Source organism: Leptonychotes weddellii, chromosome 2 (assembly GCF_054177405.1).
Source record: "Leptonychotes weddellii isolate Sample4059 chromosome 2, ASM5417740v2, whole genome shotgun sequence".
NCBI lineage: Eukaryota > Metazoa > Chordata > Mammalia > Carnivora > Phocidae > Leptonychotes > Leptonychotes weddellii.
In genome coordinates this window covers 89,499,126-89,512,058 of record NC_138370.1, presented here as the reverse complement: position 1 = coordinate 89,512,058, position 12,933 = coordinate 89,499,126, and the positions used below count along the sequence as shown (strand labels likewise).

At 34.8% G+C, this 12,933-nt stretch overlaps 1 protein-coding gene across 2 annotated transcripts in view; it reads right to left on the bottom strand.

Annotated features, from left to right (window-relative positions):
- PRSS12 (serine protease 12) overlaps positions 1-12,933 on the bottom strand; it is a 74,698-nt gene that overhangs the window by 22,544 nt on the left and 39,221 nt on the right. For both annotated transcript variants that reach the window (XM_081812936.1, XM_006743946.3), the window contains exon 8: positions 7,851-7,992. In XM_081812936.1, the coding sequence (XP_081669062.1) occupies positions 7,851-7,992 (142 nt within the window). The remainder of the gene's footprint in view (positions 1-7,850; positions 7,993-12,933) is intronic.

The following is a 12,933-nucleotide window of genomic DNA, read 5'->3' as shown; positions in this document are numbered from 1 at the left end:
TCATGATAGTCTTAAACTCTAGTTTAAGCAGGAAAAAAATCATCTCAAAGTGTTCTTATAGAGCATAACACTCTTTTAAAGTTGGTTAAAACTGCCAACAAAATTATGAGGTTAAATAATAGCCTAGGGAGCTAAAAATTTCAAAGCCTACTTTAGAAGTAAAAAAAGTCTAATTTTTAACAGAGAAAGACAAAACCCAGGATCACAAATAGAAGGAAGACTTATTTTGGTATGTTTGTTGTTGTTGTTTGTTTTTAATTACACAGTACTTCTTTTTAAATATCCAAATACAAAAGCTTTTTTAATGAAGTATTTCAAACTAATGGCCATATTCAAAACTCAACTCCTGATAAATTAATGGCAAAGTTTTAAATTCTGAATTACAGGGAAATTATCCTTATAACCTCAAGTTAGGGAAAGACTTATTAAACAAGACATAGATGATATACTTTAAAATTAAAGGACTAATAAACTCAATAAGAATTAAGAACGCTACTTCACTAAAAACCACCCTAAGGAAAGGTAAAAGATAAAAGGTTGATGCATATATTTGTAATACATACTTATAAATATATTTGTTGGTGAATACATCCAATAGAGGGGACTATCATACAAAAAAAAAAGAATTCTCAAAATTCATTAAATTTTTTTTTAAAAAAAACCTAACAACCCAAGAGAAAAACAGGCAAAAGACAGGTTTTAAATTAAAAGAAACTCATTAAAAATGACAATTTGGACCAGATTTCTCACATCAAAATATATTCTACTTAACTAAGATAAAGTTATTATAATTTCCTTATACTTATGCAGGAACTCTAGCAAAGTCATTTATTGATATGAATTCTCTGAGAAATTCATTTGAATGACTCTCTTCAGTGATGAGACCTGGCCTCACATGCTTATGGTTGGCAGCTCATTTACTTCAAAACTGGTACAGCTAACTAGTAACTGCTACTCTGAAATAAATTGCAAATAAAAGTAAGATATAACCCATTATAAATTTTTACAGTCATGGAAGAACCCTGTGCCCAAACAGATGACTCTTAATGGTACCCTTAGAGTAAATCTTTTTTAATATGAAACCTATGTATTAATTATAGAAGTAATAAATGCTTATTATATCAAATTTACAAAATAAAAGTATAAAAAATACTTTTTTCTACTCAACAACACACTGCTAGCATTTGGGTATATTCCCTTCCTGTACATATTTATGGGGAAAATACTAACTATAATTTTTACTAGTTAAAAAAAATTCATTGTACACATTAGTGGATCTCAAATTTCAGAGTACTTAAAAGGCCACTTGGGTTGATTCTGAGTTGAGTGTGTCACCAGCGGGACTTAGCAATCTATTTTTTTAATAAGCCCTACATGATTCCTATTCAGGAAGTTCTGCATCAAACTTTAACATAGGGGCTCCTGGGTGGCTCAGTCCAGTAAGTGCCTGACTCTTGATTTCAGTTCATGATCTCAGGGTCCTGAGATCGAGCCCCACCTCAGACTCTGCACTCATCATGGAGTCTTCTTGAGATTCTCTTTCCCTCTGCCTCTGCACAAGCCCCCACCGCCCCACACATGCACGCTCACGTGCTCGCTCGCTCTCTCAAAATAAATAAAATCTCCTTAAAAGAAAAACTTTAACATAGAAAAATTAGAGTTTTTTTTTTCCCTACTGCTGCACATTTACTTTTAAAATTCAAGACTTTTTACAATTATAGATATACAGTTAAATACAAGTCTTTGTGGATAGCTTAGATTTCTTTCCAGAAGTAGAATTTTTGTTCAACAGGTATAAACATTTTTTTAAGGTTCTGAATATATATTGCCGAATACAGGGCAAGTCTTTGGAAAGCAAATACATATAATTAAAATGTGATTATTTAAAGAACAGAGTTTTTTCTGTTTTATTTTGTGTATCATTTTTCTGTCTGGAATTTTTTCCGTTTAGTGTTAGTAAAGGATCTAGCTTGATTTTTGTCCCTAAGTTTATTGTCCTAATAACCTTTCCTACTGATTTGAAAGGCTTTTTAATTTAATTATTTATCATAATTACATGTACATAAGCCATTTCCTGGTCCCCAACCTTGGCCACACATTTAAATTACCTCTGGAAACTTTTAAAATATAGCAAAACCTGAACCCACCTAACGTCAATTAAAGTAGAATCCACAGGAATGGGGCTGGGCATGGGTAATATTTTTTTTTTAACTCTCAGCGTTATTTTAATTGTACAACCAAGGTTGCTAACCCCTGGTGCAGTTAGTGCCATTGACTTCTTGCCTGTTCCTGTGCCAATACCACAGGGATGTGATTTCAGATGAACCCAGAAATCAAGTCTCTCTCCCCACCACCCCCCCAAATACACCAAGAAAAATAAAAGATTTTTATGAGGCCAGCATTTAATGGATAGATTAATTTCTATTTTGTCTTCCCACTCAGCATTGTGGTGTTTTATTTATTAGCTCTTCTACCTTTAGTAAAGATTTACTTTTTTTCACATAGGTCACAATTCTTGTGATTATTCCTAGTCATTTCTTTGTTTGGTTTTTTGTTTGTTTGTTTTTGTACCACCTAAATAATACTTTTTTCTTTTTATTTTTTACCTAGCTTATAGGAGCTATTACCTTTTAAACATATTTATATTTACATGATTACATAAATCAACACTAGTTCTAGTGTCTTTCCCATCGATTCTCTTGTGTTATTGAGGTGGAATACCTTATTATCCATGTAACAATTCTGACTTCCTTTTCAATACTGATACCTCAATGCTTAATGATAGTTGGATCTTCAGACAGTACTGAGTCAATGCAGTAATAGCAGGCACCCTTGTTTTGTTCCTATTTGATGACTATGATATAAAGCCAAGGTATTCTAAGCTTCCTAATAGATATAAGGAAGGAATGATGATTTTTAAAATATAACTTTACACCATTACTAACTGATCATATTTATTTTCATTTATAGATGACACACTGGAATACATTAATTGAATACCTCACTATGAACCATTCTTTTATTCTTGCAATAGACTCCCATTTTAAATTTGTTTAAATACACCATTCAATTAAATTTGCTAATATTTTATTTAAATTTTTGTATATAGCTTCATTAGACGGGGTATAGTTTTCTGTGTGTGTGTGTGTGTGTGTACTTAGACTGTCTAGTCTTGAAATCAATTTATATTAGCCTCATTAAATGAATGAAAAGATCTTCATCTTTTTCTCACTCTGAAACAATTTATATAACTTGGAACTTATCTGAATTGAAGATTGGTGAAAACTCTTGAGCAAAAAAATCAGTCATTTCTTCCATGATCATTAATCTTTTTGAAAGGTTTTCTATCAATTTTCATAATTATATTTTTGTTGAAAATGTGGTTTCCCAGATAATTGTCCATTTCATCTAGATTTCCAAATTTATTAGCTAAAAGTAATTCACAGTACTCTTCTACAGTTTTTTTAACTTTTGTGTATCTGTGCTCATATTCTTTTTCTTTCCTCCAATGTTTACTTGTATTCTCTCTCCTTTTTCTGAGTCACAATTGCCACAGATTGCTTATTTTAGTAATCATTTTTTAAAAGATTTTATTTATTTATTTGAGAGAGAGAGCATGAGCAAGAGATGAGGCAGAGGGAGAGTGAGAAGCAGGCTCCCCGGTGAGCCGGGAGCCTGACATGGGCCTGGATCCCAGGACCCTGAAATCATGACCTGAGCCCAAGGTAGATGCCTAACCAACTGAGCCACCCAAGCACCCCTTTAGTAATCATTTTTAAAAATAGCAATAATTGCTGATAATATGGATGTGTAATGTAATGCAATTTGAAATTCAAATAGGCATAATTCGAAGAAAATAAAAAATAACATTCTGAAGTTAAAATCCCAGGTGATTCCCATGAGTTTGGGAAGTGAGGATGAGTGGAGGTAAAAAGTAAAAAATAGTATGCTAAATGTTTTGATATTTTTCAGCAAGGGAAACTTACAGATAATAATTTTTGAAATTGGTAAGAAAATATGCCAGTATGTTTGCTAAAAATTTAAAGACAACTTCTAGTAAAACAATAAGAATGCTGAATGTCCAACCACTAGAGAAAGAATAACAATAGAAAATTGGGTTGCTTGCAAATAAAAAAACAGAAGGTTACACAAAGAACAGACAAAAAAACATGATAAATACCATAGAAGTAGATGACAGGTAGAAGTAAACATAGAAAACAAAATCAGACTCATTAAATAAAACAAAGGATGATTTCTTAGAAATTTATCAATTTACACACTAAAAGAATGTACCATTTTAGATACATCGACAGAAATTAGAGAACATTTAAACTAATAAAAGTGCATGATTAAATAAAGACACTCTCAACAATATAGTGGAGTCTAAAAAAATTTCCTGGGACTTTTTTTTTAACAGTTAAGGACTGTGTCATCTTTAGAAAAAGGGGAAGAGAATTCCCACTGGGCTATAGGCATGCAGTAATTCATAGCAGACAATTTCAAAGAGACAATAGACTACAGTACATTAGTTAGTCTTTAAACTGGGTGTTCAGTGCTCCTGGGAGTAGAGGATGACTTTCTCAGGGCTATATGGGCTTTAAAGGAATCAGTATTCAGATCCTCAAATTACATGTGTATTCTCACCTAAAACTGGTCTTGCTGAAATCAAAATCAACTTCTCTTTCAGAATTTTCCTTCTCCTACTACACAAAAGAAAGACGTATTTTTTACTCATCCCAAATCCTACCACGATGCATTGCTCCAAGATTTAAAAGCCTCTCAAGTGGACAAAAGAACAGTTCAAAATATATGATAGCAAGAAGCCTCCTTTAACCAAGCACCATAAACCCAACCCAACCCATCAAAGTTAGAAATGGGAGCTTTAGTCAGCTTTTATTTCCTATATTTAATAATTATTTCTCAAATTTCTGTTTTTGTTGTCTTTAATCAGTTGTGTACTAGAAATCATAAAATCCAGAGAGGAACCTGTCAGAAGGATTAATTTCTCTCTTGCTCTCTCCATGTGTGTCCACCCACATACACATACACACACATACTTACTTAAGTGTATATATATATATAATATATATTACATATATATGTATATACCCATATATACACATTTTTTAAAGCATAATAACATTAGGATTCTGTGAAGAAGGAAAATTTTAAATACAATTTCAAGGAGAAAAAGGAACTATATAAAATTAATGAAGGTCAAAGAAGAGCATTTTCCTGTATTTTTTTTTAAGATTTTATTTATTTATTTGACGGAGAGAGAGACACAGCAAAAGAGGGAACACAAGCAGGGGGAGTGGGAGAGGGAGAAGCAGGCTTCCTGCGGAGCAGGCAGCCCAGTGCGGGGCTCGATCCCAGGACCCTGGAATCATGACCCGAGCCCAACGACTAACGACTGAGCCACCCAGGCGCCTCTCCTGTATCTTTTAAATAGATGACAGAGAGCATCAAGTCACTATGATACTGATATTCCATTGGATTATAATTTAGAGTGATATAACATTCTACTTTTAAATGTCATACACAAATATGCAAGAAATTAAATCCTTTGCATCAATTTAATTATAAGATAAAAACTAGATATACTTAATTTTAGGTCTCTAATAACTCAGTAGGAACACACTATTTTGTAGATTCTTTTAAGGGATACTACAATAAATATGCAGTTCAATAACAATGTCATCTTGAAAACATATGCTAATGGATTCAAACAAAGTTCAAATAGAATGGAATTTCCATCACAGTTATTTAGTCTATCTTAACAAGTGTAACTGATAGCAACACATTCTCTCTCAGCCCTCTAAAAATAATATGCTCCTATGCTAGACTTTGTCAGATATTATGTAACATGTAATACATAATTAAATAATGCCTTTTACTTTCTGTTTACTCTAAGCATATCCTACATTAGTTACCATTCATGTTTCCTGGTTTTTATTACTTCATTTTTGTTTCTCCCATTGTGGAAATGCTTTCTAATGCTACTTTGATTCTCTGTATTTCCAAGGATGAAGCCTCACATATAATATAGCTGACTGGGGGACAGATCTCTGGAACTCCTATTAATAAGACCCAAACCTTTTGATAGCTTAAAAGTTTTCTGGATTGGTTTCTACAAACAAATGCCTTATTAAAGATTTTTAACAATTCAAAGTAGACCTAGGGGAAAAACATCTACTCATGTTCTTACATGAAATCCATTTCCCCTAGTGGGAAATTATAAAAACATTTAAGTATGTTTAGATTGAACAAATATCCAAATGATTCTCATGTAAATATTTTTAGATGGTAAATTACAGATTGTGCACTAGAAGATGATTATCCAATTTGTTATAATAACATTAAATTACTGATTTACTTAAGAGACTTTTTTTTTTAAGATTTTATTTATTTGTCAGAGAGAGCACAAGCAGAGGGAGAAGCAGGCCTCCCGCAGAGCAGGGAGCCCGACGCGGGGCTCCATACCAGGACCCTGAGCCGACGGAAGACGCTTAACGACTGAGCCAGTCAGGCACCCCTAAAGATATATTTTAAAATCCAAACCAATATTAGTAACTATTACGAGCTCGTCAATTTATGCATATTCGTTTAAATTGCATAATCTCTAAACTGTAACATGTTCCATATATTTGCAGCTGCCAAATCAATACTCACAGTGTTTTCACAGTCATTTGCAGACATGTCAAAGCCTCAAAACATGTGCATTGCCCAGTTGAGGCCTCACAAGAAGATAATCTGCTTATTTATTTCAGCTCTCAAACTGAAACAAGAGTCCTTTTCCCAGTCTGTTTGGTGCCATGTTTTTCCACATTAACTCGTGCCTCAGTGAAGCCTATCTACCACCTTATTTTCTCCAGAAAGCACATCAAGGCCTTCTTGCACTCAGGAATGCTGATAGCACTTGAGCACTGTGTGTCACCGGCATTTAAATAGTGAAATCATCGGGGTGCCTGGGTGGCTCAGTCGTTAAGCATCTGCCTTCGGCTCAGGTCATGATCCCAGGGTTCTGGGATTGAGCCCCGCATCGGGCTCCCTGCTCGGCAGGAAGCCTGCTTCTCCCTCTCCCGCTCCCCCTGCTTGTGTTCCTGCTCTCGCTATCTCGCTCTCTGTCAAATAAATAAAATCTTTAAAATAAATAAATAGTGAAATCATCAATTTTTTAAGCCGAAAAATTAAAAAAAAAAGATACTAACAGACCAAAATGTTCAACTCTTTGCAAGTTTGAAAGCTAAAAGAAGAAGGCAGAGCATCCCCTTGTTCAACCTTAACTCTAGAAGTGATGGCTCAGTATTTGCTAATACAGTGACTTTAGAGAGTGTAACTACTGTGAATAAGGAGAACCAACCCCAATTTCAATAATTCCAGAGTCTCTTAGAAAGGCTACAGTGTTGAAACCTAACTCAGAGAGAAAAGATTACCACCTGTGCCTGATACAAGCAGTATTATGAATAGTCAAGAATTATTAGACCATTTGCTATTAGATAAAAGCTCCATTTTTTTTTTTTTTTTTTTGAGTAAGCTCTAGGCCCAGCATGGGGCTTGAATTGGGGACCCTGAGATCAGGAGTTGCATGCTCTCCCAACTGAGCCAGCCATGTGCCCCAAAAGCTGTATTTCTTATGTAACAGTGTATATTGCTTTTGGGAAAATAGAAAAATTTAAGTAGATTCTCCTTAGTATTTCTTAATAATTTGGAATCAAGCCAGCATGCTGCCAGTATTTCCAATTGATTCACAGAAATTATTTTTAGGTAAGAAATAATTCATTAGAACAAACCTAAAAAGTCAGAAATGCTCATCAAGTAACTAACCCAAATAATTCAGTTTTTCTTACTTGTAGCCAAGCTGACGACAGATCACAGTTGCATCCTTATCAGTCCAGCCATCATCACAAATGGTTCCCCACTGGCCATTGATGAACACCTCCACTCGTCCTTCTTTCTTATTTTCTCCATCCATCAGTCTGATAGGAAAACCTAAGTCATGATTTGAAAGTATTAGAAAAGCCAAAACAGAAAACTGATTTTAAAGTATGAGAGACTTTATAAAATACAATTCATTTTTGTATCAACTATAAAATCAGCTGGGTAATACAAGAGAGAGTGAGAGAAAAGAGGTATTAATAAAAAACTGTATCCACTTTTGCAATATCTTTTGAAGCCTTGGGGTCAGAGTACTCACTTGCTCAACTATGAATGCCCAGCACTTGGAACAGTGCCTCACATACAGAGGACATGCAGTAGCTGTTTGATGAATGAATGAATGAATGATGAATGAATGATTAGCACTGCAAAATTGTGAATGGTCTTATTTTATTACCATTAACTTCTAAATAGTAAAAGATATTTCCTTAGAGTTGTTTTTGTTTCACATCTGCTCATTTATCCTTGAACATAGCTAGAAATTTATACTCCAAAGCTGAGATTTCTTGGTATTCATGGATAACTTGAATGTGTAGGGGAAAAAAAAGAAAGGAAGGCAGCTAACAAGGACAATTTACATTTCAGCCTTCCTATTTACTCCAAAAGAAGGGCTTAAGGCATAAAAATTACTAAGATTACAAAGAGATGCTATGTACAGTATGGTGAATATAGTTAATAATACTATATTTCATATCTGAAAGTTGCTGAGAGTAGATCTTAAAAGTTCTCAACACAAGAAAAAAAATTTTTGTATGTAATTTTATGTAAGGTGATGGGTGTTAATCAGACTTATTGTGGCGATCATTTCACAATGTATACAAGTATTGAATCATTATGTTGTACACCTGAAACTAATATTATATGTTCAGTGTACCTCAGTTTTTTTAAATGCTGAAGCTAAAAAATAAAAGTAATAAAAATTTTTTAAAATGTCATGCTGTTTTTTTAAAAAGTTGAGAAACTGATCTCTTTCAAATTGAGGTTTATCTAAGTTATGCAAATGAAGTCATTTGTAGAATTTCACATATCTCTATCAACACCAATATATATGGTACTATTTAACTGAAAGCCCTCACTGCACCTTGCATACTGTCCTGGGTTGAACTGTGAGGTCATTAGGGTAGGCCCTAATCCACTATGACTGATGTCCTTATAAAAAGGGACGATTTGGACACTGAGATACACAGAGGGAAGACTATGTGAAGAGGCACAGGGAGAAGCCGGCCATCTATAAGACAAGGAGAGGGGCACCTGGATGGCTCGGTCGTTAAGTGTCTGCCTTTGGCTCAGGCTATGATCTCAGGGTCCTGGAATGGAGCCCCATGTCAGGGTCCCTGCTCAGCGGGAAGCCTGCTTCTCCCTCTCCCACTCCCCCTGCTTGTGTTCCCTCTCTCGCTGTGTCTCTCTGTCAAATGAATAAATAAAATCTTAAAAATAAATAAACAAATAAGACAAGGAGAAAGGCCTAGAACAGAGCCTTTCCTCTTAGCCTCAGAAAGAACCAAACCTGATGGCCCCTTGGTTTTGGACTCCAGAAATGTAAGACAACATATACCTGTTGTTAAGCCATCCACTGTGTGGTGCTTTGTTATAGCAGCCTAAGCAAACTAATACCCTTCAGATTACGTAGTTACTAGAAGGGTCTCCAGTTTCACGGCCCCTGAGATTTACTGATAAGGATTTAGGGAAGACCATGAAGCAAGCTGAAATCAGCAGAACTAAGGAGGTGAAGTAAGCAGCTAAAGAACAAAATATCATTTCTGTTTAAACCAGCATATGAAATTACTAGATTGACATTTGTTTACTGACAGAAAATACTGTTGGCAACGTGGCCATGTCCTACTTTGATTCTTCTGATCCATTTTTATACTTTTCCATCCCTCTTCGTTATCACCCGAGTTGTTGGCTCTTTAATTTCTGTCCCTGTCATACTGACATTGTGGGACAGGCATCATAGTAGAATCAATAAAGCAAAGTCAAAATCAACAAATGTTTATGGAGTGCCTACTCTATGCACTGCTTACGTTAGCTAAAAAACTTGGGGTTTTAGCCATGGCACAAAACACAGTATACTTGAAACTTTACATTTCTTTTTTTTTTTTTTAAGATTTTATTTATTTATTTGAGAGAGAGAATGAGAGAGAGAGAGCACATGAGAGGGGGGAGGGTCAGAGGGAGAAGCAGACTCCCTGCCGAGCAGGGAGCCCGATGCGGGACTCGATCCAGGGACTCCAGGATCATGACCTGAGCTGAAGGCAGTCGCTTAACCAACTGAGCCACCCAGGCGCCCGCAACTTTACATTTCTTATTAATGTATCTGAAAGTTTGGAGTCTTTTTTAAAAGGAATAAGGTGTAAAGAGATCCTCAAACTAAAAAACCCAAAAAAGGTGAAATTCTTTTCTTAAAGTTCTTAATTTTTACATTTTTGGATGTTTGGTCCAAAATTAAGAAAACATGTGCATATGGAATGAGATCTCCACATTCCATTCTAGGCATTCTATGGGCAGTTTTTCATATACCATAAAAATAAAAATGATAAAGTGTTTTTAAAGCCTCAGGTGCATGCTTTGTATAAATAATGCATGCAGTATTTCTGAACCTAATTTCAGCCCTTCATTTTACAAAATCGTTGGATTTTCAGTGCTTGAAGGGAAAATTGGATGACAATTTGGATGATATTCTATCAACACCACCTTACTGTTTAAGTTCTTTTTGTTATGGTAGCAATAATATACGTTTTATTTCTAAAATCTTAAATATAAAATGCTTGGGAAAACTAAATAGTACTATGGGTATATAGTATCTTAAATTATACATAATTTAATTATATATTTCAAACTTGGACCTCCAGTAGAGTTTTATTTTAATTTTCCTGTAACATTGATTTAATACATTATTCTAGAAAATAATATTTTTCTAGAAGATAAAATTTAGCTTAAGGTAAAGTCAAAGTTTTATACTGTAAAACTGGGTAAAAGACCATCTCACTGTGAATGAAATCTGTCTAGGATTTAATACTCTGAAATTTACAATTGGTGCAATATTGGGGCGCCTGGCTGGCTCATTCGGAAGAGCATGCAACTCTTGATCTGGCGGTCATGAGTTTGAGCCCCATGTTAGGTGTAGAGATAAAAAACAACAATTAGGGGCGCCTGGGTGGCTCAGTTGGTTAAGCGACTGCCTTCGGCTCAGGTCATGATCCTGGAGTCCCTGGATCGAGTCCCGCATCGGGCTCCCTGCTCGGCAGGGAGTCTGCTTCTCCCTCTGACCCTCCCGACCCTCCCCCCTCTCATGTTATCTTAAAAATAAATAAATAAATAAGACAAGGAGAAAGGCCTCAGTCTCTCTCTCAGATAAATAAATAAAATCTTTAAAAAAAAAAAAACAACAATTAGTGCAATATTAAAATGAGAAATCCACACACCATCCCACAAATTTCCCCCAATTCACATAGGTATTAACTGCATTCTTACTAGAATTCCTTTTATTGAATTAGAATATTGCTTTTGAGCATTCCATTTACCACACACCCAAATATAAAAAGTGCCTATTGAACAATTATTAATTTTGAGGACTTCAATTCACATCTACAGTTAAGGTCCACAAGTTACCTTTCAAATACTTGAAAACAGTAATAGTCCAACAGCTCATTACTACAGTGCCAAAGAAGTAAAAAATCAATTGTTTTTAAAATGCTATTTTTATATTACTATTCCATGATTTCCTTCTCTAAGCTTCTGTTTTAAATATGCAGTCCTTTTTGATAAGTGGGAAAGTAATAATGATCTCTTTGGATGAATCAGTGGTAATATGATTCTATTCCAAAAGTATATCTGGCTCAGACATAACGTTCTTCAGACAAATGAATAGTTAATAGACGTATTACGGAAATTAGGACCAAAGACATTTATAAAAACGATCACATGTTTTATTAATAATTATCATCCTCAGCTTTTTAAATTTTTAAAATATATATCTAGAATCCTAGAATTAAAGATTTGCAGGGGAACTGGAAAAATTTGTTGCCTGACCATATGCATACATTTAACCACACAGGCCTTCAGAGAACTCAGATTATAATATTTTGTATAGTATTTAGAGTACTTCATCACCTGGAGTACTGATGCAGTGTGCCTGAGCAGATCACTTCATGATCCAAATACCTGCTATCTGGGGCCAAGGGTATCCATGTCTAGCAAACAGGTTCTATCTTCCCCAGCTACATACAATCACTCATCACATAATCCTGGAAGGATCAGAAATCCCCCAGAAGAAGAAAGGAACAAAAAAGGAGGACAAATGAAAAGCAAAATTGAAAGTGTGACCTGTAAGGAGTGGAGTAAAATGTTGTATTTCTACTTGGTACAATGCTAGATTAGTGCAGTGAGTCACCATGATCTCACAGGTTAGAGTACAATGAGGAATCAACTATATACTTTGATAAACTTAAGTATACAATACAGCTAATACTGTGGGATTCAACAAGTTTTGTTATTTTATAACGTGAAGATTAAAGCTTCACAATCTCAAAATAGGACGATACAAAAGGGGTTGATACAACTCTGAGGGTGAAAAGTAAAGACCACTTGTGATTATTTTAACATCTATTCACCAAAAATCTATGTGTTTAGATATATAATGGAGCCGTGGTAGTCTTGGCAAGTCTTTTTAATATCTCCCTCTATATTTTTCATTCATAATTATTCTGCCATCCTCAAAAGATGTTAAGATGTTAACAACAGTCAGATGTTAAGTCTGTCAAGGACATGTAGTTGCTCTCTGCTCACAAAAGGACCTTTACCCACAAATATTTCCAGACTGTTAGATGAGCTAGTTACCTTTTATCTGACTACAAATCTAACGAAATTTGGAATGGGGGAATAGTAAAGGACACAGATGGGTTTCTAGAGTAACAGGATATCTTAGAAAGACGAATGGGTTATTTACTCCAATAAATTCTTTCAGGAACCCACTGAGAAACCTGAAAGATCTAT